The sequence below is a fragment of the Narcine bancroftii genome, chromosome 12 (assembly GCF_036971445.1).
Source record: "Narcine bancroftii isolate sNarBan1 chromosome 12, sNarBan1.hap1, whole genome shotgun sequence".
NCBI classification, from domain to species: Eukaryota; Metazoa; Chordata; class Chondrichthyes; order Torpediniformes; family Narcinidae; genus Narcine; species Narcine bancroftii.
Genome location: NC_091480.1, coordinates 40,753,638 through 40,780,209, shown reverse-complemented (window position 1 = coordinate 40,780,209; position 26,572 = coordinate 40,753,638). Strand labels below are relative to the sequence as shown.

Here is a 26,572-nt window from a genome sequence, read left to right as displayed (position 1 = left end):
ATCCGGTGCAGCTGAGCCGCTGACGTGCACGGCCTGTGGGACCTTCCGTCCGCCATCTTGGTGAGGGCACAGGTAAGGTCATTTACATATGAAGATTTTTTTCATAGAGGAGGGTGGGTGAATGGAACAAGATGTGGGAAAAGTTATGAAGGTGGATACAATACAGCATTTAAAAGGTCTAAGACAGATGGGCCAAACACAGGCAAGTGGGACTAGCTTAGGCAGACTTGTTTGGCTGGCACAGGTTAGGCCAAAAGGTTGTGCTGTCTACCTCCACGACGTTGACAAACTCCTTAATTTTTTTTTTCTCTGTGTCTCTTCTCTCTCCCTTCCCCTTTCCTGGTAAATCTGTTACTGGAACAAATGATATATGTGACCATAGGAGCCCGATGGTTGATGCTGAGGATGTTGGCAGGGGAACTGATGCTGACTGGTCCTCTTATCCAGCTGGTAGAGTTTGCCAAGAGAACAGTGGCATTGATTGTAGAGCCACCGTCTCTCTGCTTCGTACTTGTCTCTGGTGCTGTCTGTGTGGAACTTGTATTTTCTTCCGATTACTGCATGGGTCTCATCCCAAATCTGAACAGTGTGCAATTTGGTAGGTTAATTGGTTGCTGTAAATCATGCCTACAGTGTAAATGAGTATTAGAACATGGAGATATTTGAATTAGTTAGCGTAAGATTAGTGTAAATATGTGGTCAGTGTGGATGGTGCGTCAAGGTGCTAGTTTCCATTGCTGTATCACCATATGACTCTCAATGGCCCGATGACATTGATGGCATCTCTCTACTGCTTTGAAGTGCCTTCTGATGATACTTCATGGCTCTGAACCGTACACAGAGAAGGAGTAGATCATGCGCTTTGTGCTAGCTTTGACATGTTGATCTTTGAATATACATTTCTACAGATGACTACTGGTGCACTGAAGACACCTTCACTGAAAATTGATTCCTGAAATGATAGAAAGCAGTCCATGTTTTCGTGATGTTCACAATGAACATTTTTTCAGGTTATGAAGTAGGAGCAAGTTATGGTCAACTTTTGTGAATGTTAAGAGTAAAGTTTATCTCATGTATGCTTTGATGAATAAGGGTCTCAATGAATGAATGTGAGTGACCTTAGTTCTGGAGTGGAGGTGACAAAGATTAAACATTTTCATTTATATCCTACTTCTATAGATAAGCACCTCTCCAGCTGAAACATTACAAAGGGTTGATGCAGCATTTCCTGTCAGTGCAAGCATCAAGTTTGTAATGAATCTGCAAGCAAGCAAGTCAACAATTTAACCATAATTTTGGAGGCTAGCCAAATTTGAGAATAGTTCTCCATTACTGACGTAAAAAAATTAAAGGAGGTTTAGGCTTACCAAACTTTAGGTTCTATTATTGGGCAGTCAATATATGAAATCTTACATTTTGGTTATATTAACTGTGAAGACTGTCCAATCTGGGTCTCTAGAATCTAATTTGGTTACAAAAAGTTCTATTATTTCCCTTCTTGGATCCTCCCTTCCTATATCTTTTAAATAAATTACCCTCTGGTTAAACATACTTTGAGGACCTGGATACATCTTAGAAAACATTTTGGCTTATTGTGATTTTTCTCTTTCTAGTCCAATCATTCCCAACCTTTTTCTTTCCACTCACAAACCACTTTAAGTAATCCCAATGCCATCAGTGCTCTATATTAGTAAGGGATTGCTTAAGGTGGTTTGTGAGTGGGAAGGGAAGGTTGAGAACCATTGCTCTAGTCCCAAATATTTTGCTTGAGAAAAATTGTCATTGGCCCATTTCCTTTGAGAGTTATGAAACTGTGCACATAACGAGTCAATTAGGGACAATTAAAACAGTGGTTTTCAACCTTGTTCTTTCCACCCACATACCACCTTAAATAATCCCTTCGTCATCACAGAGCACCTATGGCATAGGGAATACTTAAAGTGGTATCTGAGTGGAAAGAACAAGGTTGAGAACCACTGCAGTTAAAATTTTAAAAGCCTGGGAACAGGACCTACAGCTTTTATGACAATGTTGTTTCTTTTCTGAAGAAACTTGGATGTAATTTTCAAATTGGTTAATACCTCATCTTTATGTGCCTGCCATCCCTCCTACAATTTTAAGTGGTCCATAGAGCTCACATGTCCACAGTCAAATCATCTTGTTTTTAATGCAGATGTATCTCCTCATTGTGATTTAGACACACAATGGAGATGCTTCATTAATTTGGATATGCCAGAGCCTTAAGAAATAGTGGAATAAAGTATTTCAAATTTTTTCTTTACTTTTTAAAGTTAATTTTAAGCTTAATCCTTTAACTGACTTGTTTGGTATTGTTGGAGAGAGTGGCATAACTCTAACGAACGGCATCTGATTTGCATGTATTAGATTTTACTTCTCTGATAGCTGGGTGGGAGGATGTTACCCACCTAATCATGCTTAATGGATACTTGATGTTTAAATTTACATTTAAGATTAGATGCTCAATTTCCAATTTCAATTTTCAAACACTCTGGGGACCTTTTATAAATTGTTTTCAGAATCTGATTTAATATGAGTGCCGAAGTGTTAACTAATAAGGTCATTTGTTACTTTGATTAGGAATTTGTTTTTTCTCTCCTTGGCAAACAGCTTTGTTTTTGGTAGTTGGTTTAGATTTTTTTTAAGGAAAAAATAATAAAATATTACTGTAACATAATTTGTTTAATTGAGAATGTGCGGAACATTGGATGGTATGATCTAAGTGTAATGTATTATTTTTTTACTTTTAATATGTATTCTTCTGTACTCTGTTCAATGTGGAACTTCAATTTCAATAGAAATATAGAAAAAAAGAAAATTGCCACAGGTAGAAATTTTTTTTTACATTTTTCTTTGAGTTGTCACAGAGTGAAGCTGTATTTCCAAAATGTCCTGCACCCCACATTGTTATCCAGGCCTCTTTTGAAAGCTGGAATTGAATTTACTCTGTCAGCCTCTGATACGTTTTTTGAGCTTTGGAATCTTGGCTGAATTGAGTAGTGGGATGTGGAAACGGTCACACAACCAGCCTCTACACTTTTTATGGACACAAAGCAGTAATGCTGAATGCCTGTGACCTCTGGGTCTTGAAGACCAAACTGAGAGACATAATACAGAAAAGCGTGGGAATTTAAATTAGTTATTTAAATGCTCTCAAAACAAAAATCCTACAGTGGTTGGGACTAATACGGCAAATTAACACAGTTCACATGAAGTGCATTATCTATGGCAATGCCCAAGGATCAACAGCAGAAGAGCATATACCCTTGAACTCCGAGTCTTTAAAATTAAAATGTCTTAACATATTTTGTAGGAGCATCATTAGTCTTTAATCATTAATTTAGAATATCAGATGGTCACAATTCACTTGTGATTCAGAAAGTGCCTCTCCAAAGATTTGAACACAAAAATCGTAGTCAACTCTTATGTTCACCTAGCCAATACTTAAAGCTCAGTAAAGATTTTTACCTTCGATTACTTGGTCATTGCACATTGCTGCCACAGTGTAGCCAATTTATGTAATTGGCTGTAAAATGCTTTGGGATGTTGCAAAAGAGGCAATGAAAGGCTTTATGTGCAAGCAAATCTTTCTTTTTTTAATTTCCTGGCTCAGATTTCCCACACATTAATTGGAATGCATCTCCATTCATAAGAATACTACATAATTTGAATTGTAAAGTCATTGCCAATAGAGGCTAAAGTTTGAGGGCTGCATTATTTTATGTTATAAACATACTTGAATTATACTAGTTTCTCCTATTTACTTAATTTAAACAAATATACTTTCACTTGTAAATTTGTTCTTTACTTAGAACAAACTTAGTATTTGTAATGGAGATGGTGCGGCCACCACAGGGCGGCGCTGCCACGCTCCTATTCAGAGGACACATTGCAAGGTCAAGTCTCACCCCAAGCCATCAAGGTGACCTTTGCGATTGGCCCACCTAAATCACCAGGTGCTGGAGTCCAGACAGCCTGCCCAGACTCAGCCCTGACCTTCACCCAATTGGCCCAGGTGAATCACCTCAGGTGATCTGTGCTGATCCCTTGAACTTGGCTTTGAGCCATTGGCCACAGCAGCCAATGAGGCCCAGCCTGCCCTGAGCGATTGGCCCCCCCCCAATACTGCCTGCAGAATTATAAAGGGCCATGTGCCCCTTTGTTCTGTCTCTTTTGACCTCTCAAGTATCACCTTTTGCACTGGGTTGGGGTGAGTCCCGAGGTTAGGTAGCTAGAGCCAAGGGGTGGGAGCATGAAGTATCACCTTGATTGTATGTATTTAAATAATTTCCCCAGTTTCTATCGGTTTCCCTCTCATTATCCGGTGTATTTTTACCCCTTGTGTGTGTGTGTGTAGGTTCATTTAGCATTTCAGCCCTGTTGCCCCATTTGCATCCCTAAAATAAATATGTGCTTTGTACCCTGACTTTGGTCTGGTTCTTAACCTGTGGGATCCACACGAACCCTTACAACAGTATTCCCAGCGAATATTTTCGAACACATTCTGCACTATTCTTTCTGATAGAAAGAGAATTTCTTCACTTTTAAGGCAACACCTAACCTTATGAAAACAGTACATTTTTATTTAGGTTCCAGGGAAGGTTATTATACCTTCTGCTGTATTTTGAATAAGGCACATGCAGAGGAGAATTGAGTGGTGTGCAAAATGAATAACTGGCGAGTCTATTTTAACTGCAGATGCTTGATATCTGAAACAAAAATACAAAGTGCCGGAAAAACTCAACAAATCCGGAAGCATCTGTGCAAAGAGAAATGGTTGGTATTTCAGGCCTGCAAACTTTCGTGTCTATTTTTAAAACTTGCAATATTAATTTTGAATCTCTAGATGTCACTGTCACACAGGTGACCAATTTAAACTATAGTGTGCAACCTTCAGTGAAAAGTTGCCAATACTGCATCACTGGGCCAATTTGAGTCCATAGACAAGGATTTGTAGTGGCCTTTTTTATGCATACCCCCAATTCCCTCCAAATCCACCTCATTTTTTTCTTTTTCTCCCACTAATGCTACTCAATTCTCTGAGTTCCTTCACCAGATTGTTTTTTTTTGCCATATGTGTTTGTGGAGACAAACTGCCAGCTACAGTTGATGCTAGAAGAGTGAAGCGTTCTGTGGCGTGTGAAAATCAACTTTGGTACTTGGAAATGTCATTGATGCTTCCCTGCCAATGGATGTGTTCCTCCTTACAGTGTGGATCCAAGTGATTCTGTTCACAATGAGGATGAGCAGAGTGGTTACACCTCAAACACAATGCCTCCAAATTAATGACTATTAGTGAGACTTGGTTGCAGGAAGGGCAGAACTGGCAGCTCAATGTTCTGGGGTTCTGTTGTTTGTTTGTGGTAGAAAGGGAGGGATAAAAGGGGAAGGGGTTGCATTACTATTCAGGGAAAATGTCACAGTTGTGCTCAGACAGGACAGACGAGAGGACCCATGGGTGGAACTGAGGAATGAGAAAGAGATGACCACATTAATGGGATTATATTATAGACATCCCAATAATTTGCAAGAATTGGAGCAGCAAATTTGTAGAGATTGCAAGAAACAAAGTTGTAGTAGTGGATGATTTTAACTTTCCACATTTTGACTGGGACTCCCAGACTTTAAAAGGGCTAGATGGGTTAGAGTTTGTCAAATGTCTTCAGGAAAGTTTCCTAAATATAGAGGACGCAACTCAAGAGAGTGCAGTATTATGGAACTATTATCCACTATTATGGAACAAGACTGGGCAGATGATGGATGTATGTGGAAGATGGTGGATCTAGTCCTTAGGTTGAGATTCTAAATTGGAGAAAGGGTACCAGAAAGGATCTGGCAAGTGTGGATTGAGACAGGTTGTTTTCTGTCAAAGATATGCTTGGTAAATGGGAGGCCTACAAATATTAAATTTTGACAGAATAGAATTTTTATATTCGAGTCAGAATTAAAGGTAAGACCTACAGGAATAGGAAACCTTAGTTTGCAAGAGATATTGAAGACCTGGGCCAGAGCAGGTATAGGCAGCAAGGAATAAATGAAGTTCTTGAGTGTAAGAAATTCAAAAAAAAGCTCAAGGAAATCAGGAGGCCTCAAAGGAGACATGAGGTAGCTCTGGAAGACAAGATTAAGGAAAATCCCAAGGGCTTCTCTAAATGTATTAAGATCAGACTGGTCATCTATACATAGAGCCAAAAGAGATGAGGGAAATTTTAAATGAACATTTTGCATCTGTATTTACTCGGGGGATATACACAGTCTATAAGTGAGGCAAAACAGCAGTCAGATCATGATCCCGAGATAGATTACAGAGGAGATGGTCCTTGGTGTCTTGAGACAAATAAAGGTGGGGAAAATGCAAGGGCCTGGGCAGAGGTATTTAATACATCTACAGCCACAGATGAGGATGGGAGGAAACCTAATATTGTTCTGCTGTTTAAGAAGGATTCAAAGAATAATCCAGGTAATTATAGCCTGACATAAGTAGTGGGTAAGTTATTGGAAGTTATCTTAAGAAATTAGATATACAAGTACTTGGCTGGTTAAGGAATGATTAGGGATAGTCAAAATGGCTAAGTATGTCGGTAGGTCATGTTTACCAATCTTTACCAGGGCTTGAGGGAGTTTTTCAAGGATGTTACTTAAATTAATTAAGGAAAGGCAGTGAATGTTCACTACACTGACTTAGGTAAGACCTTTGACAAGGTCCCACATGGGAGATTGGCCAAGAAGGTTCAGTCGCTCAGTATTCAGGATTACGTAGTAAATTGGTTTTGGCATTATCTTTACGAGAGAACCTAGAGAGTGGTAGGTGATGATTGCCCCTTTGGAGGTCTGTGACAAGTGGAGTGCCTCAGGGATTGATGCAGGGTCCATTGTTGTTTGCCATCTATATCAATGACAATGTGGTAAATTGGATCAGCAAATTTGCAAATGACACAAAGATTGCAGGTGTAGTGGACAGCAAGGAAGGTTTTCAAAGCTTGTAGCCGTATCTGTACCGGCTAAAAAAAAATGGGCTGCAAAATGACAGATGGAATTTAGTGTGGACAAGTAGCAGGTTTTGCATTTTAGGAGAACAAACAAGGGCAGGAGTTGCACAGTAAATAGTCAGGGAGTGCGGAAGAACAAAGGGATCTGGGAATACAGTGGTATGACATAAATCAAAGTATCGAGTACGGACTTTGGGATTTTATATTAAAGTCGTACAAGTTAATATTGAGGCCAAATTTGGGAGTATTGTGCGGTTTTGGAAAGCTACCTATGGGAAAAAATAAATGTTGAAAGAGGGGTAGGTAGTAAAATGTACAAGGATGTTGCCAGGGCTTGAGTTGAGTTTACGGGAAAGGTTGAATGGGTTAGGACTTTATGGCCTGGGGGCTTCACCGAATGAGGGAAGATTTGATAGAGATATTCAAAAATATGAGGGGTACAGACAGGGTAAATGCAAGCAGGCTTTTTCTACTGAGGCTGGAGGAGACCAGGGAGAGAGGATGTGGGTTAAGGGTGAAAGGTGAAATGTTCAAGAAGAAAATTGGTGGGGGGGAACCTCGACTCAGAGTGGTGAGACTGTGGAACGAGCAGAACTGCTGGATGTGGGTTTGATTTCAATATTTAAGAAAAATTTAGATAGCTACATAGATGGGAGGGTGACAGTCCAGGTGCAATGGATACAGGCAGAAAAATAATTTGACATGGAGTAGAAGGGCTAAAAGGTCTTTTCTGTGCTGTAATGTTCTATGGTTCTAAATAATTCCCTCCTATTTCCACCACTTGCAAGTGAAGGAACAGCACAAAGACAAACCAGTGATCATTTCAGTAGAAGTCTGTAACTCGTTACAGTACAAATGGTGACATCTTCTTGACTTACTGTCTGTAGATGCGAGCATTTTTGGAGTAAAGAGGCAAACAGCTGCTCAGCTGCTTTTGGCAATTAAACAAGGCTTTTTCATCTCCATGTCCCCTCTAAGACTTAAGCAAAGGGAGCCACACAGATCAAAAATATTATTAGGGTGGAGGTGATGATCTGTGTAGAATAACAGGGCAAGGATATTTGTGATGGTTGGTATAAACTATAAATTAGCATTAATGCTGTTCCAGCCAACAATATTACAGAAAGTGGGGGTAAATGAAAGACCATTTGTCAAAATTTGGATCCCACCTTCAAACTCCAGGCTCCAGCAACACAATAGTCAATGGTCTTAAAATGGAATTCAAATCAATTCATGGGAATTCTATAGCACTTTGGGAAAGCAAAACAATGATGGAACATGTATGGTGTGAACCTCCTATTTTCTGTGAAACTCTCACTTGAACCTCTCTCATTTCTCAAAGGCTACCCCAGGTCTCCACAGCTGGGAACTCAGTGACTTCCCCAATCTCTGTGATGGGCTGTTCAGCCAAGGAGTAGTGCAGTTTGTATCGCAATCGAACTTTCTTCTGAAACCAAGCACAGAACAGCCAATGTTAATTAACAAAGGTTGCCAGCTCTCCAAGATTGAGCTGGTATCTCCAGAATCTAGTAATTAACTTCCAAAACTCTGTGATGGTTAAACAAGAAAATAATAGCACATACATAACATCTCTTCATTTCATTTGATCTGAATGCTTATTTAATAATATTATGGTATCAGGGATAGAGGACAGGCTGTTGACGCACTGTCCAATCGAATTGGGAAACCCTGATCTTCCAAAATCTATACATGTGAAACAATGGGAGAACAAAAGTTCTGTTGCACATTATTTATTACTGAATATTTTTTACTGTATTGCAGTTTGTTTACATTACTTTCTTCATTAAATTTCTATCTTTTGTATATGTATCCTTTCTTGAGTACAGTTTTTTTTACTAGCAATAAGTAGAAATTCTGCTTGGCCCACAGAAAAAAAGAATCTGGGTTGTATGCGACATCATGTACATACTCGGACAATAAATCTGAATTGCAAAACAGTAACCATCAAGTTGGAAAAAAGGGAATGGGGAAGAGACAAATTGAACAGATACAATGTTGCAGCTTAGATTCTGGATCGCAAGGATTAAATCATGGAAATACAATAGTTGCAGCATAGAAGATGGCTATTCAGCCCAGCCTATTGTATTGGGAAGGGTTGTGGCTGTCATGTGACATCAATGCCCCCCCCCCCCAGTCGGAGGACACACCAGCTGCCAATCAAGGTTTGGTTCCACCCCACCCATTAGTGCACACCTTGCCGTTGGTCCCATGTCAATTACCTGGACTCTCCGGCCTGCCTGTACTTGGCCTTGGGCCATTGGAACCCTGTAAATGATCTGGGCTAGACCCTCTAGCATTATAAAGGACAATGCTTTCCTTTGCTCTCTCTCTCTTGACTCCTCATGGCCCACGAGTCCCGAAGTCAGTTAGTTAGAGCTGTGTCTGTACAGGTCAAGGGGTGAGGACATGTAGTGTTACCTTGATCTGATTGTTTATTGTATGTGTATTTGTGCCATTTCCCAAGTTTTGTCGGTTTTCCCTCATTACTCGCAGTGTATATCTATCCCCTTGCGAACAGTATTTAGATTCTATTGTTTCATCTGCATCTCTTGAGAATAAACTTGTGCTTTGTACCTCGATCTCTGTCTGGTTCTTAACCTGTGGGACCCACACAAACCTTCATTTACACCTCTCCCCATGCTGGCTCGCATGGAACAACACTCCAGTTTCACCTCCAGCATCATCTCCTTTGCCTTGGAAATTTTTCCTCATTGGATATTTATGCAGTTTTCACAATGTAACCTGCGTCCACAACATCTGCAGGCACTGTGTTCCAAATGTCAACCACATTGTGTGATAAAGGTTTTTCCTCATATAACTCTTCTCTTTGTGCCCTTGACCCCTAGTCCTCAAACCCTTTACCCAAACCTTTCAACAATCCCTTTAAAGAAATAATCCTAATGTCCCTCATTCCAGGAACCAATCATGTAAATTTTGTTTTTGGACCTTCTCTAATACTTTCACATCCTTTAAGTAAAGTGATGGTGAGAAAAGAGTAATCCTACAGAAGCCGAACCAGTAATTTACCAAAGTTAACATAACTTCTCTACTTCTGAGATCCAGGTCTCTATTAATAAAGGTCAGAATTGTATTTTTTCCTTTTATGCCACTCTCCCAACCTTTCCTGCAACTTTCAATCACTTGTGTACTTGACTGTTTTACAACAGTGTCCTTCATTCTATAATGCCTCTTATTTCTTCCTCTCAAAATGCATGGCTTCACATTTCTCTGTAGTAAACTTAATCTATTCCACCAGCCTGACAATAGCTTGCTCTAATTTATCCTGTTCTCAGTTTGCAGATGGACAAGTTTCGCATCATCCACAAATTTAGAAATTGTGCCTTGTACTCCCAGATTTAGATCATCAATATAAATCAAAGCAATGGCCCCAACACCAATCTTTCGAGAACACCACTATTTACCTTCTATTCACCATGACCCTCTGCTGTCTGTTACTTAGCCAACTTAGTAACCACTATTATCAATGGGTGGGAGGTGGTTCCCAGAATATGTCCAGTCTTCCAGAACATAATTATTTTATCAGTTGAAAGCTTCACATCCAATCCCTTACCTTCTGAGGATTTGCCAGGAGCATGACCTGCGAGATGACAGGAGGTGGGAGGAGGGGATTGAATGAAGGAAGCTCTGTGCCAGAGGCAGGCTGCAGCTTCACCCTCATCACCTGGAAGCAAACACACAAACGGAGCTCAGGGTACCCAACAAGCCATTTATGTAACATGAGGGGACAATACTGTACAAGAGATCCTGCTACAGACACAAAGCACAGAGAGACCACATGACTATTAGCACCTTAACACACATGGAGCCAAAGGCGACTATAATGAGGAACCTTACCTTGGGCACAGCAGCTTGAAAAAAGATGCCTTTTATTGGTGCTGGCAACGAGCTCAGCAGGGAAATGATGACGACTAACAGGTCTGGCCTCCTGAAAGGCGAGGCTTTGGCAAAGTGAAAGAGGACTCGGAAGCCATTTCTGTCAAAGGCTGTGACAGGCGGTATATTACCTGTAGGATTAATAGTGGAAGGAAGTCATTCTGGATGCACCAAGGAGATAGTGGAACTAAGACCTTGCTGTGCTCCGTGTCAAATTACTGAATCACCCAAGACAGCAGTGAAATCAAAATGAAAAAAAAATGCAATACTTGAAATTCCCAGCATTTGTAGTTATTTTGCTTTTATTTTAGTTAGACAGTAAAACTGGCTTTGGCAGTCCAGCACTTGCCTCTGGTTTGGGGTGGGGGGCTGTTTCAGTGTGATGTCGATAAGGTGGGAGTGCAGTACAATAAATTGTCTCTCAAGGAGATCAATAGATATGCAGTCCTATGAAACATAGATTGTTACATTGGGTGGCACAGATCACGTAGCGCTTAGCATAATGCTATTACAGCACCAGCAACCCAGTTTCTAATCTGATGCTGTCTGTGAGGAGTTTGCATGTTAATCCCATGCACTGCACGTTTTCTTTGGCTGCTCCAGTTTCCTCCCACCCTTCAAAAACATACAGGCTTTGGTACCGGTGGAATAACATTTTGGCACAGACTAGAAGGGATAAATTGCTTGTTTTCTATGCTTTAGTGTTCTATGGTAGGTTAATTGGGTGTAATTGGGCAGTACGGATTTTATAGGCCAGAAGGGATTTCTGCTGTGCTGTGACATAACATTTTACAAAAAAACTGCTACATAAACACAAGTTGTACAGATGAGAGAAGGGGATCAGCCCAACTTTCTGATTAAATTCTCCCCCCCCCCCCCACCCCCATTCCCTTGCATAGGCCTGTTATTAACTATGCTTGTCTCAATTACTTCTGATGCCAATCCTAAAATCAGCAATCAAATGATTTTATTTCAAACAGGAACTGATTCCTCAACATTTTGGACAGCACAACCATGCACCAATGGAGCTGCAACTACCTCACAGCCCCAGTCCTGACCTCCATTGCTCCCTGATACTGCATTGACTGCAAGATGCTCCGGTTTCCTCCCAAAAATGTGCAGGCTGCGAGGTTAACCATAAGTTGCACCTGATGTGCAGGTAAGTGGTAATATCTCAGGGGAGTTGATGAGATTTGGGGAGAATTAAAAGAAAATGTTAGTGTAAATGGATGCCCAATAATATTTTGCAGATATGGGCCTGTTTCTGAGCTGTATGACTCAATGACCATCCTTAACATCAGATGCACCTTCAAAGGCCTGCCCCATTTTCGCTACTACGCCAGTTACAAAAAGACGGAGCACCTACTTGTCTGAAGGCTCTCCAAAGCCACAAAGAGAGTATTCCAGGAGAGTTCACCGGTGTCTTGCGGACCGGCTAGGACAGGCGCCTGGTGCAGCAGCTGGGAGGGCTCAAGGTTTCCCAACGATTGAGAGATGGTCGTTGGTGGCTCAAGCTGAGCAGAGGCAGCAGGAGAACCCAGGTCCAAAGTTGCAGTGAGAGGATGAGCCAGAGCCTGGTCCTGAAGGTCCTTCAGCATGGGGTTGAAGCCAGGCTGATCCCTAGACAAGTAGAATATTTTTAAAAGAATAAATTCCTACCTCACTTCTTTGTTGTGTTGCTCCCTGAAATGATATATTACTTGGCTATGGAAGCAAAGATATTTTCCACAAACAACAGAAACAATACGGGTGGGGCTACAAGCCATCGAGTGGCAGTGGAATTCAGACACAGCGATAGCGGCTCCCACTCACCATTGTTCTGCCCGACTCTGATGGCCAAGCAACTGTTCCATCAATTCTGAGCCCAGTGACTCCAGCCCATCCAAGTCTCTGCTCCTACTGGAGGTGGAGCTTGCTGCCTTCACAGATGAATTTGCTTCCTGCAACACAAGAGTCATTGCATCTTCTTCGAGTGCGCATGAACAGGTGTGGGTTTTGCAGGCTGAGCAGTGATTTTGTTGCCCTTGCCCAATAGAAGGTGGTGGTGAGCTACTGTGTGCGGTCCTTGAGGTTTGGTTAAATCTACAATGCTGTTGGGGATTAAGGCAAAAAAAAGTGCTGGAGTACCATCCATGGAAATCAATAGGCAGTCAACATTTTGGACCTGAGCCCTTCATCAGAGATGAATGTTGTTTGGGAAGGAGTTCCAAGATTTTTATCCAGTGATAATGAAAGAACAGCAATGTATTTCCAAGTCAAGATGGTGTGTGGCTTAGAGGGCAGCTTCCAGGTGATGGTATTTCCATGCTTTTGCTAATCTTGTCCTTTGAGTTGCTAGAGGTCATGGGGAAGGTTCTATCCAAGGAGTCATGAGTTGCTGCAGATGGTACAAACTGTTGCTGCTGTGCCTCAGTGGAGTGAGTGAATGATTGGGATGGGATGCTCGTCAAGTAGACCACTATGTCAAGCTTATCAAGCATCTTGAGTGTTGTTGAAGCTGCATTCATCCGAGCAGGTAGGAAGTGTTCTATCACACAACTGACTTGAGTCTTGTAGATGGTGAATGGGCTTTGGGAAGCCAGGAGGATTCCTGGCCTTTCATTTTCCCTGGAAGCTAAATTGTGGATGTGGCTTCTCTAGTTCAGATTCTGGTCAATGGTGTTGATAGTGGCAATAATGTAATTGAACAGAAGAGAGAGTCATCGCTGGACTTCCCCTTGTCAATCAATACAATACAAATGTTACATTGCTGGTTTAATGGGATCAATGGGAAATTGGTTCCTAATGTACACAAATGTTATACAGAGCAACAGCCTTATTTCACACAACCAGCACTCTTTGCCATATTCTCAAGGTGGGGGATGGGGTAAGAGGCAAGAACACATTAATTAAAAAGAGGAGTAAACCGTGGATCATTGAACCTGCTCTGCCGTCTTGTCTTTCACTCCACAGATTAGCAAGACTCCATTTACCTCTCCTTCCACCATTCATTGAAGAAGAAAGTTCCAAAGTCTTCTAAAAGGGGAGAAAAAATACCTCACTTCTGTCTTAAATGAGCCCTCCCAGTTTCCCATGTTATTATTCCATTTGTCAGATATTTGCCCACTCACTTAACCTATCTTTATCACTTTATGGCCTCCTTACAACTTCTTCACAATCTGCTTTCCTACCTGTCTTAGGGCAAACAGCAAATTTACCATCACTGTTGCCTTCATTCGTTGTAAAATGTTGAACCTCTAGCAATGTCTCCATGGCACACCACTCATTCCATTTTACCACCCACACAAAGGCTATAGTGCACCAATTCTCCTTTTCCTATTAGCCAGCCATTCTGCAACCTGCACCACACCAATAACCTTTGCTGCTACCAATTCCTTCTCCTTACCTGGGAAGTTTTCACTGTTCCCACAGCTTGCTCCATCAATGGGGGATCATTCAGACCTGGAAGAGCCGTGTGCCAGTTAATTATTAATAAGAACACAGCCACTTTCTCCCAAACACTCCACCATTCATTAAGGACACCCAGAATGAAGTAGAGAGTAGAAACAAACCATCTCTACTTTCAATGAATCACAATTCATTTCCCAAAGTACGAAGCAAAAAAGGGTGATCATGACTGAAGATGCATGAGAGACTGCAGATGTTGGAATCTGGAACAAACAATGGGCTGCTGGAGAAACTCTGATGGATCGAGCAGGGTCTTGATAAAGGGTCTCAACCTGAAACGTTGACTGACCATTTCTAACCATGAAAACCTCCAAACTAGGAGGCAAGAGATCTCATTGAGCCATGTTAATGCTGGACACTGAATTGTAAAATTTTGGTGGATACTTCAGTGCAATGTTGAAGGATCACTGCATTGGTTGACAACGTATGATGTCAGGATGTTTCCAGTGAGACTTTTAACCCAGAGACCCATTTGAGCTCTCTGAATATTACACCACAAATGAGAAATGGGAGACTTGATGTTCAGATATTTGAAATTGACTCGTGTTTTCTCATCCATGTGATGTCATTACTGAGCAAACAATGAGCTGCTGGAGAAACTGCTTCTTTCTCTTATTTTGGGCAGGTAAGAGTCAGGAAAACTTTGCTTTGCCCTCTCAAGAGATAATATAGTCCAGAGTCAAGCAGCAAAGAGTAAGAGTGAAGTGAGCAAATGCAAGTGATCAAGGTAGACAGCAAGACCCTAACTAATCAAACAGGTCAATGAAAGAAGGCAGAAGGAGAAAAGAGCTGTGAGTAGAGGCCATGGGCCACTATGGTCACAGTTGCAGATGACCAAAAACTGATATCTTTTTAAGGTAGGGTGTTGGGAAATGTTACCCACCCAACGACATCAGCTCTTCATCCAACTGCTCACAGCCTGAACCCTGGGAGGTTCCAAGGTTTCCAAAGTCCAGCTCCAGGTCAGCCATTTCTGGGCATAAAATAACAAAGATTAAATCCCAGTTAGAACCATAGAAAATTACAGCACAGAAACAGGCTTTTCAGCCCTTCTAGTCTTTGCCAAACAATTATTCTGCCTAGTCCCACTGATCTGCACCAGTCCAGAGCCTTCCATACCCTTCCCATTCATGTACCTGTCCAAATTCTTCTTAAATTGTAAAATTGACCCCTCATTCACTGCTTCAGCTGGCAGCTCGTTCCATGCACCAAACACACTCTGCGTGAAGAAATTCCCCCCAAAATTTAAAAAAAAAGAAAAAAAAAAGAAATTCCCCCTCATGTTCCTCCAAAGCTTTTCCACCCTTTACCCAAGCCTTCTGGTTTGTATCTCACCTACCCTCAATGGAAAGAGCCAACCTAATATTTACTCTGTCTATACCCCTCATAATCTTGCATACCTCTATCAAATCTTCCCTAACCTGTTTAACCTTTCCCTATAAGTCCAGGCAACATCCTAGTAAATCTTCTCTCCACTCTTTTATCTTATTGATATTGTTCCTGTAGTTAGGTGGCCAAAACTGTACACAATACTCCAAATTTGTCCTCACCAATTTCTTACACGACTTTTACCCTAACATCCAACTCCTACCACAATACTTTGATTTATGAAGGCCAATATGCCAACCTTATCTTTCTGTGATGCCACTTTCAAGGAATCAGTTATCTGTATTACCAGATTCTTCTGTTCTACTGTACTCCTCAATGCCCTATCATTACCATGTATGTCCTTTGAAAATGCAACACTTGTCTGCAATAAATAACATCTGCCATTTTTCAGCCTATTTTTCCAGCTGGTCCACATCCCTCTGCAAGCTTTGAATTACTTTCTTGCTGCCCACAACACCATCTTCGTATCATCTGCAAACTTGATGTTCCAATTTACAACATTATCCAGATCATTGATATAGATGACAAACAACAATGGTTCAAACAACAGCACTGATTCCTGAGGCCTCCAGTCTGAGAAGCAACCATCCACCAGTACTCTCTGGCTTCTCTCGTATAGCCAGTTTACAATCTCACCATGAATACCGAATGTCTGAACCTTCTTGACTAACCTCCCACGTGGGACCTTGTCAAAGGCCTTAATAAAGTCCACAACATCCATAGTCTTTCCTTCATCAACTTTCCTGGTAACCTCTCAAAAAACTCTACAAGATTGGTGAAACATGACCTACCACACACAAAGCCATGTTGACTATCCCTTATCAATCCATGGCTATCCAAATACATACCTATTACTAACATCAGGTTCACTGGCCTATAATTTACAGGGTTACTTTGGAGCCTTTTTTAAACAATGGAACAAATGTGAGCTACCCTCTACTCTTCCAGCACCACATCTGTGGCTAAGGACAGTTTAAATATTTCTGCCAGAGCTCCTGCCATTTCTTCACTTTCTGAGGGAAAATCTTGTCAGGCCCTGGGGATTTATCCACCCTTATTTGCTTTAAGTCAGCAAGCACTTCCTCCTCTTTAATCTGTACAGGTTCTATGGCCTCACTGCTTATTTTCCTTTCTTCCCTAGACCCTGTGCCAGTTTCCTGAGTAAATACTGATGCAAAAAAAAAACATTTAAGATCTCCCCATCTCTTCTGGCTCCATAAATAGCCGACCACTCTGATCTTCAAGGGGACTAGTTGTGTCCCTTACTATCATTTTTCTCTTAATATACCCATGGAAACCCTTAGGTCTTTCTTACACATTTTCTGCCAAAGCAACCTCATGTCTTCGTTTAGCCTTCCTGATTTCTTTCTTGAGATTTTTCTTCCATTTTTTATATTCTTCAAGTATCTAATTTGCTCAATGTTCCCTGCTATACACTTTACTGTTCTTCCGAACCAGAGCCCCCAAATCCCTCAAAAACCAAGGTTCCCTATGTCTGTTACCTTTGTCTTTAGTGCTGACAGAAACATACAAATTCTGTACTCTCAAAATTTCACTTTTGAAGGTCCTCCACTTAACTACACATTCAATTAATTGCCAGAAAACAACAATCCATGCATTCTAGATCCTTTCTCATTTCCTCAAAATTGGCTTTTCTCCAATTTACAATCTCAGTCTGAGGCCCAGACCTATCCTTCTCCATAATTAACTTGAAACTAATGGCATTTTGATCACTGGACCCAAAATGTTCCCTACACATACTTCTATCACCTGTCCTGTTTTGTTCCCTAATAGGAAATCCAGCATTGTAATCTCTTGAGTTGGTACCTCAATATATTGATTTAGAAAACTTTCCTGAACACATTTAACAAACTCCAAGCCATCCAGCCCTTTTACAATATGCGAGTCCCAGTCAATATGTGGAAAGTTAAAATTTCCTATTATCACAATTTTCAAAAATCACAAGTTAATTCAGATTTGTAATCTGATTGTAATCTTCAATCAACATAATTGTCTTAATAAGTAAAACTTTTTAAAAAAATCAATATAATTGTCCTCATACCAAACACACTCGAGCTCAGCAAAGCCCCTCTTTCCCACTATCACTCCTCTAGCCTCAATCTCTTCCCACTATTCCAACAAAATCTGTCAGAAACTTGACAAACATCACAGGGCATCACAGGGTATTTATCCTGTCTGTGAATGTGTTCCACAACTATGAATTAGCAACACTCCCCCATGCAAAATAAAAACAGAAATGTTGGACCTATGCAACATGAATATTTCAGGTTGATGACCTTTCATTACAAACAAAAACCTTTATGCAAAATCAGAAAAGGGGACGAGAGCAAAAGGGAAGTCTGAGAATGGTACAAAGCAGAAGCTGAAGGAAAGCTCAGTGACAAACCTCACTACAGATGCTGTATGACCTGATTATTTACAGACACCTGCCTTTATTCTGTATTTCCAATATCTGTAATATTTTGCTTTTGTACTCTTAAACTGGCCCTTTACCCTTGCAAAATACTGGCCAAATCCCCTAATTACAATAAGGAGCTCTACCCAGAATTACCTTTTTTAGCTGGATTTCTGGGAGCAACTGTGAATTTATGCCCCACCATTACCTTCTTGTACAAATTAACCGCAAAAACAAGTGAATCGTTGGCTTGCAAAATCTCCGCTGCAGAGAGATGGATAGTTTATTGTCACATTATACCTGGTACAGTGAGAAAGGTTAGTTTTTGTCACCAGTCCAGCAAAAATTAACACAGGCGTGCATTCAGTACAAGGACAAGAGAACATTACAGTATGCGGTATTACAGTGAAAAGATCAATTTATTCTTTTGCAAGGGCAGCATGAGATCACTATTGAGGTTTATTCAAGAGCCTGATGGTTGCAGTGAAGAAACTATCCTTCAACATATTGATGCACAATGATTTATCACTGTTGAAGCTTCTCTCCAATAAGAGGAGGGAGATGTGTTTTCGCAATGGGATGGGACCTTCAGCATGTTCACTTGCTTTCCTGCAGCATAAGGTAAAGATGGAGTTGATGACCCCCCCCCCCCCCCAACATGTCCCTTAACAACACCCACAGGTGCACCATCTAAAGCCTTTACTGAATTCCTGTCCAAGGCAGCGGAAAGTCGAGAAGTTGAGGGAGAGGAGAGAGGTTTGCGTGATGTTCCAAGCTTTTGCAGCTTCTCTTGATCTTGGGATGAGCAGCTCCTGTACCACGATGTAATGCATCTAGCTAGAATGTGTTCAATGTACAACCTGTACAGGTTGTTTATGGGACATAGAACCATAAAACATTGCAGCACAGAGCCCTTCTAGTCTGTGCCAAACCATTTTTTTTGGCTAATCCCACTGACCTGCACCCAGGCCTTAGCCCTCCATACCTCTCCCATCCATGTACCTGTCCAAATTCCTCTTAAATATTAAAATTGAACCCACATTCACCGCTTCAGCTGGAAGCTCATTCCACACCCCCATCATAAAGTTCCCCTTTATGTTCCCCCTAAACTTTTTTCCTTTCACTCTTATCCCATGTTCTCTGGTTTATATCTCACCTACCCTCCAGTGGGAAAAGCCTGTCTACATTTACTCTGTTTACCCCTCTCTTAATTTTAAATACCTCTATAAAATCTCCCCTCATTCTTCTAAGCTCCAGATAATAAAGTCCTAGCCTGTTTAACCTTTCCCTGTAACTCGGATCATGAAGTCTGGGAAACACACCCAGACTGTGTTACTCGGGCATCCAAACATATAAACGGCCATCAAACCCCTTCACTCTGCCTCCATTAATCAACTGCCACCCAGACTCTTACATCCATCCATGCACCCCCAGCAAAACGACATACCTACCTAAAACCTCATCACTATCCACGGTGTCACTTGCCATTCGGAACAGTGTTGGCCGCAGCTTCTCACAGCTTTGATACAAGTTCTGTGCACAAAGAGCAGGGAAGCAAGTGAGACAGCACTGCCCAGTGTAATGCAGTACACAGAGGGAGTTAGAGGTACTTTAATAAAAGGGCATGGCTATGTGAAAGGCTGGTACCTTCAGAATTTCCATCTGGCTTTCAGGCAAGATGTCTCTCTCGTACATGCTCAGCATCTCATTCAGCATCTTTGTACTGTTAGTCACTTCCTCAATGACATGAATCCTCTTGCTGATTTTCTCAGCTTTCTCTTCATCCTATGAACAACTTCAGTCTGAGAACATTCCACCTAAATGGGCATTCACTCACTAAACCAACATCTAAACTCACACCCTAAGGCTTCACAGATGTGGTAGATCATTTAGCTGTGGCCACCTTCATAGAACAAAGGGGTTTCTAAGGAGGTCTGACTGAGCTACCTGCCAAAGACAAACTTGAGAGCAGTGTACCCCATCTGACATACAGTTTAAAGACAGAGCAAGAAGATTGCAGCTGATTATATTCACAATACCTCCACACTAGAAAGAGAAACCCCAGTTTAGTCAAACTGTTGGTTATTCCACCAGGTTGAATAGTATATATTCACCAACTGTTGGACCCTGTATACTCATTGCTGATGGATACAGATGGAACTATCCTCAGTATAAAGAAAAGGCACAGATGACTGCTGTCACCAGCTGCATCCCCTTAGATAATTACAAATCTAAAATTAATTCAGAAATATGCTAGAAATACTCAGCAGGCCAGGCAACATCTGTGGATACAAAAACAGAGAGTTAATGTTTCAGATCAAAGACCTTTCTTCAGAAATGCAAAAGAGAGAAAATAAGTTGGTTTTAAGTGGACTCTGCTGGTTTCTGGTAACCAATAGGGACCCATGTTGATAGTTTCTGGGAACATCGTGGGTTAGGAACTAGCATGGATGTACATTATTGATCTAGGTCAATAGGGATACAAATAGTCAAGGGGGATTCAATGGACCAGTTGAACTAGCTGCTAGTTGAAGTAGCACGTTAACTTGGAACTTACAATTAACTGAAGTAGATGAAGGCTTTGGAGAGGGGTGGAGTGAAGGGAGGTTTGTGTGAAGGCCTGAACTATATTTACCATTCTCTGCTATTTCTTGCAATCTTGGGTGCAGTTCTTTTCACACAATGATGCACCCTGACGGTCAATATATTTTGCAGGATGGAAAAGGTACTAGAGAGTGGATCGCTTTAAGGTGAGAGGAGGAAAGTTTAAGGGGGATGCGCAAGGCAATTTCATTTTACACAGAGAGTCGTAGGTGCCTGGGATGGACTGAGGGGTGAGAAAGAGGGAGGTGAAAGCAGATTTTAAAGCCATTTCGACAGGTACATGAACACGCAGGAAATATATGGATAAAGACCATGTGCAGGCAGATGGAATGAGTTTTATTTGGCTTCGTGGTCAACAAAGATATTGTAGGCTGAAAGGCCCATTCATGTGAGGTGCTGTTCAATGTGAATTAACTTACCTCCTTGATGACATTCTTGATCAGCCTGTTGGCAGCCTGCAAGTCTTCTGGGTGGTTGCTTTTGAGAAGTCTTGCAAGGAGCTGAAGGGCAGGATTTTGTAGAAAATTATTGCTGGTTAATTCTGTGCACTCCTTTTTTTAAAAAAAAATTAGAAAAATGGAATTCCTACTTTCCTTGGGCTCATTTGCAAGTTACGAGTTTAGAAATGGAACACTTGAAGTCCATAGATCACTTTTTAATTCATTTTCCATGTCTGATGCAAAGAAATTCTTGTTTTTAAAAACTTTCCTCAACATTATATCTTTTTTTTAATTTGCACTTTACCATTGTGGTGACGGTTTTCAGGTTACAGATGGAAAGCTTTGCATCAAATTTAACTGATAAAGCACATATAGCATTGCACAATATCTGAAGGTGTTTTACACCCAAGACCCAACCCCAACCAACCAATTTTCCCTTGCATCCGCTGCAACCGTGTCTGCCTGTCCCGCATCGGACTTGTCAGCCACAAACAAGCCTGCAGCTGAAGTGGACATACCCCTCCATAAATCTTCGTCCGCGAAGCCAAGCCAAAGAAGAAGAAGTAAACAAAAAGAAGGACAGCAACCATTTCAGTCAGATCCTCGTCAAAAGGTTTTATGGGAAGGATTAAAAGAGGAAAGAGGGATGAAAAGGTTAAGAGGTGCTTGAGGGATTTCCAGAGTTTGGACCCTTGGGAGTGGAAAGTAGTCACCAATGATGGAGCAATTAAACTCAGGGAAGAGCAAGTTACCTCAGTGGGTTTAAATGCTACAAAGAATTTCCCAGATAGCAAGGTTAAAACCAGTTCGCAATACAGGCACGATGGGTGAACAGGACTGGATGTGAGTTGTAGCACACTAGTGGAGTTCTAGCTGATTCAGTGCAGGCCAAGCAAAACCAGCAAAGATTCCAATGCAATTTCAAGTTGAGAGACGTATGAGAGTTAAGGCAGCAGTATCAGCATTTTACAGCAGAAAGGAGAACTGCCTTTATGCAGAGATCTGTAATGCTCCGTCTCAAGGGGCAATGGATTCTCACAAAGGGAATTTGAGGATACAGTAATTGTGCAGCAAGTGCATGAGCCTCGGGATCAGCTCTGAATAGCAGAGCAAGCTCCAGGTTGGAAGGCCTTCCCCTTTTCCTAGTTTAGTGGAATGAGAAAAAGGTAACAAAAGATAACTCATCAATTCAAGCAAGGTGGCCACAGCAGATGACTAAGTAAATGTAATGCAAAAGGGTAAAGATTGGGATTGAAATGAAGGATGAGGATGGTGGGGTGTACAGTTGAAGGAAGTAGTCAGGCAAAGTTTGGACGTAGTTATGAAACTACCAACAATAACAGTACAGGTCAAACATCTGGTTGGAGTGGAAGTCCATCATGTCTGTCCACATGCGTGTGTTACCTTTGCTTTCTCATCATCATCAAACAGCGAGTTCTTCACTCTGGGAGAAAGTGGTGGCAAAAATTTCTCATCTGGTAACTTGGGATCCTGTCTGATGATACCTAAGTAAGAGAATATTTTTTAAAAAAGGTTTTTCTTCTGTATTTTTATTCTAGAGACATTTTAAGTGCGGCAGGTCTAAATTAAATTATGAAACCCTACCTGCCCTCTCATTTATATTTTCACAGGAAAGTTCTTCCCAGGGGCCTGGCCAATATTTGCCCCTTAGTCATCACATAAAGAATGTGTTAATGCTACTTTAAGTGACAGGTTGGTTATTATGGTTCCTACACAGCAAAATTACTACACTTCAAAAGTGGTTCATTAACTATAAAAGAGGATATGAGCAGGTCGATGGAAATGCAAGTTCTAACTTTCCTGAAGAGACAGTAAGCAACATCAGTCTCATTACCCACCTTGCTTTTTCATCATCTGATAGGCATCTCGGATTTTTATTTCATTTGGCAGCCACACTGTCCAGCTGTATAACATTTCTATCACCTTAGACTTCACTTGTTCGGAGGACCACAAGCCCAGATACTACAGAGAGGAAAAGCAAATTTAAAAAAAAGGTCATTACAGTCCTGGACACCCACTCTGTGATAACATTGCTATACTTGTTCATTCTTCACGAGAACCATTATTGAACAGTTCAGTCCAAAAGTTTGTACTGCATTGAATACCAACAGGGATCCAGGAATGGGGAATGGTGATTTCCCCAGTCCAAAGAGTTACAACATCGAAATGGGGTTCTTTCAGCAAGGTAAATGAACATTTGAGAATGTTGTTTGCACAATAGCGAGAGGATCACTGGCAAAATGCATTCACTTCTTGATAGCACACCTAAATTCCAGCACACCCTGGAGATGATAGATGATACTGGGATGAAAAAGATTCAATTAGAAGGGCTGTTACATTCTCCAAATTGGCTCATATTCCCCAAAGGATGACTCACTGTTCAGGAATGATATCAGGAAAAGGCTATTCACTCAGAGTGGGAGGAAACTAAAATAGACTACCTTTGAAAAATATCCATTGTTAGTAGAAAACTCAAGATTCAACACTGATCAAGGGGGTAGGTACCTTTGGTGAGAGGACTTTAATTAAATCATTTAAAAATCGAAATTTTCCAACTTCATTCTGAAACCGTTTGCCGCAGTTGTTCATGCACGAATCTAGCACCTGCAGAAAAATATTAGGTTGACAAACTCTGGTCAGATATAGACATCAAACCAAAATGTAGCCAGCTATAATCAAAGTCACATCTATGTACACAAAGATTAAAGGTCAATCAATGGTATCCTGAGAGCAGCAAGCATTGATCCATTTGAATAACCTGGATTTCATATAAAAGGAGGTAATTTGGGATTCAGTGTACAAGGAAACCAAGCCGGGAACTGTGGTGAGTGCAGTGGGTATACAGAATCAGGTGACATTGAATCTCTTGTTCAGAAAGAGGCATCTTGTTTAATAGCTGATAGAAAATGATAGCTCAACCAACATTGCATCATGGAACTACCGGAATAGCAGAGCATGAACAAGATACATTGGTCTTTTTCCTTCAGTCGTTCTTCTAATTTGATGACATTCACTTACAGAAAAATCTCAATAAATACACAGGGAACTTGGGTCAGATTTATACTGCACTTGCCTTGGGAATGATTGATACTATAAAATTAACTTCATTCCATATCTAACCTGTAGCTTACAGCATTATTGTATGGGATAGTGTCATGACTGCACAATTTGTGCTGTAGCTCCCCGATGGGATTTGTATTAAAGAAAGTTATGTCCACATACGGTCAGCAGATAATCTCACCGTGAGTGCATACAGAGCCTCCCTTTCCTGTGGCGATTGGATTTTATGACCCAGAAGGCGAGTTGCAATCTGTGGGCTTGAGAAAGAGGAATTTATATTTTTCTGAATGCTCATTACATGTTCTCACTTGTCACAGCCGCACACTTACCTTTGTCGGAAGGGGAAGAGAGAGTGTCAGGATCACCCGTCTGGCAGTGAGTCAATGAGAAGGTCAGAGGCGTTTAACTGGGTGGTGTTTGGGGAGTGGTCTCGTGGATAATAAAAACAAGTCGACTTCATGGTGTGCTGAAAGAAACTCGTGAGTGCATTCTTTATTTGTTTGTAAGCTGTGTTAAATCAATGTTGTTACAAGTGGTGATCCTGATGTGATTCGAACACGCAGCCTCCTGCTGTCACAGATGGCAATAATTACCCCTTTTGGCACGTTTGAGTTTCTGCGAATGCCATTTTGTTTACAGAATGGAGCTCAGACATTCCAGTGGTTTTTGGACCACGTACTCGCTGGCCTCGATTTTGTGTTTGTTTATATATTCTGGTTACAAGCATGGGTGAAGAGGAGCACAAGCCCCACCTTATCTCATTGTTTCCGAGACTTGATGAGTTTAGTATTGTGATCAATCCCAGTGAGTGCATTTTTGGTGCTGTTGATCTTATATTTTTTGGGACATCCAGAACTGCTGGAAGACCACCAATTCAAAGAAAGAGGCACTTTGGTCTGCCTGAAGCCTGTTGGTCTTTCAGCACACTGAGATGTTGGTCCAGGAATGCTGCCGACTGGCACATTCCAGGTTGCAGGAGTACATGCTGAAGGATGCACTGAGGCTTGATACAGCCTTGGGTTAGCGCCAGAGCAACCGTTAGAGGAGGGAATTAGGGTAACAGGGTGGGGCACGGTCTGAAATTTGTAAACTCGCTCAGTGGTGGGGGGGGGGGGTGCTGGTGGCCTACCTGCCAAGTGGACGTAAACCTCCTCCATCCCTCTGAAGTAGCAGCCAAAAGCACTGCTTTTATTGCGTGGAGAGTCATTATCGTGCATCAAACTAGTGATGCTTGATGCCCACTAGTGACGTGGGCAGAGGTGAGTCTGACAGGGAGTGATGGCCGCGAGCGTGTGGGGGCACAGCACCTCACAAGGGAGGCGGCCATGCCAAATGAGCATATGTGGGGTGTGAGGGCGATCTGGCTGCGACATCTGTCACCCCATTGATCGCTAGGGATGATTGGGCTGATCTGGCTGGCTAGGCGGGTGTCACCCTTCCCTCACAGCTCCATGTGCGTCCCTCCCGAAGCTCAGCGCTCGGTCGCAGAGGATGGCCCCCTAGAAGAGGACCGCTCCGCCGGTCTAGGGTATATGACGTAGCTACTCCCCTGCTAGTCTAAACCTCAAAGACCAAGTGAGCATATGTGGACAAAGCACCTCACAAGGGGGGGGGCCATGCCCGCAAATGCCCCCTCTTGGCACCAACTGTGGTGCAGCCAACGCAAGGGGACTGCAGGGAAGGACTATAGTCTAGTATCCTCCCATTACCAGGCACTGAGGGGCTAAGACTGAGGAGAAGCCCCTCAACCAACAGGAGGGGTAGAAATGACAAGGTGCCACAGTGGTGGTAACAGGTTATTAAGAGAATTTAAAATGTACAATGATGAGAATGTTTCGATATGATTGACACTATGAATGTAAAAAGTCTTGAACAGTTTTTCTTATATTGTAAATAATTTATTGTGAATAAATGATATTTTTGGGAAAGAATGGCCACCCTGACACTGGCAAGAATCCATGGAGAGCGGGAGTGAAATTTCCGCACTCTCCTGCAGGATCCAACCGCCCAGACGGACTGTCGTCAGCCGTGTACAGGCTTTAAGTGGCCTGTTAAAGGAGCCGACAGTGGCTTATTTTAAAATCTTGTGACCATGATGTCTGGGCCCAAGATCGCGGCGCCTATGATCGGCAGCGGCCACAAGGGCTTGCAAACTCCAGGGAAGCAGAGGACTGGCGCAGGGAACCACAAAATGGAGAGACCACCCCCCGTTTGAGAAGGAGAAGCAGAGCAGACAAACCTATAGGACGGTGGCCTTGGCGGTGGACCAGTGA

General features: G+C 41.8%; 1 protein-coding gene and 1 long non-coding RNA gene across 6 annotated transcripts in view; one reads left to right on the top strand and one right to left on the bottom strand.

Moving 5' to 3' along the window:
• Positions 1 to 9: 9 nt before the first annotated feature.
• Positions 10 to 24,763, top strand: LOC138747267 (uncharacterized). Its single transcript, XR_011347397.1, has 3 exons — positions 10 to 72; positions 11,903 to 12,081; positions 24,617 to 24,763. It is a non-coding gene; the product is annotated as an uncharacterized lncRNA (long non-coding RNA).
• LOC138747266 (ADP-ribosylation factor-binding protein GGA1-like) overlaps positions 3,324 to 26,572 on the bottom strand; it is a 28,745-nt gene continuing 5,496 nt past the window's right edge. For 2 of the 5 annotated variants that reach the window (XM_069906336.1, XM_069906332.1), the window contains exons 3-17: positions 24,481 to 24,556; positions 23,745 to 23,843; positions 23,078 to 23,201; positions 22,623 to 22,723; positions 21,198 to 21,278; positions 19,822 to 19,959; positions 19,626 to 19,707; positions 18,331 to 18,438; positions 15,253 to 15,342; positions 14,308 to 14,363; positions 12,735 to 12,862; positions 12,289 to 12,542; positions 10,884 to 11,053; positions 10,600 to 10,710; positions 3,324 to 8,454 (exon numbers count right to left, since the gene is read on the bottom strand). In XM_069906336.1, the coding sequence (XP_069762437.1) occupies positions 8,344 to 8,454; positions 10,600 to 10,710; positions 10,884 to 11,053; positions 12,289 to 12,542; positions 12,735 to 12,862; positions 14,308 to 14,363; positions 15,253 to 15,342; positions 18,331 to 18,438; positions 19,626 to 19,707; positions 19,822 to 19,959; positions 21,198 to 21,278; positions 22,623 to 22,723; positions 23,078 to 23,201; positions 23,745 to 23,828 (1,638 nt within the window). In that variant the 5' untranslated portion in view covers positions 23,829 to 23,843; positions 24,481 to 24,556 and the 3' untranslated portion in view covers positions 3,324 to 8,343. The remainder of the gene's footprint in view (positions 8,455 to 10,599; positions 10,711 to 10,883; positions 11,054 to 12,288; positions 12,543 to 12,734; positions 12,863 to 14,307; positions 14,364 to 15,252; positions 15,343 to 18,330; positions 18,439 to 19,625; positions 19,708 to 19,821; positions 19,960 to 21,197; positions 21,279 to 22,622; positions 22,724 to 23,077; positions 23,202 to 23,744; positions 23,844 to 24,480; positions 24,557 to 26,572) is intronic. The other 3 variants (XM_069906334.1, XM_069906335.1, XM_069906333.1) reach the window with 3 other exon arrangements.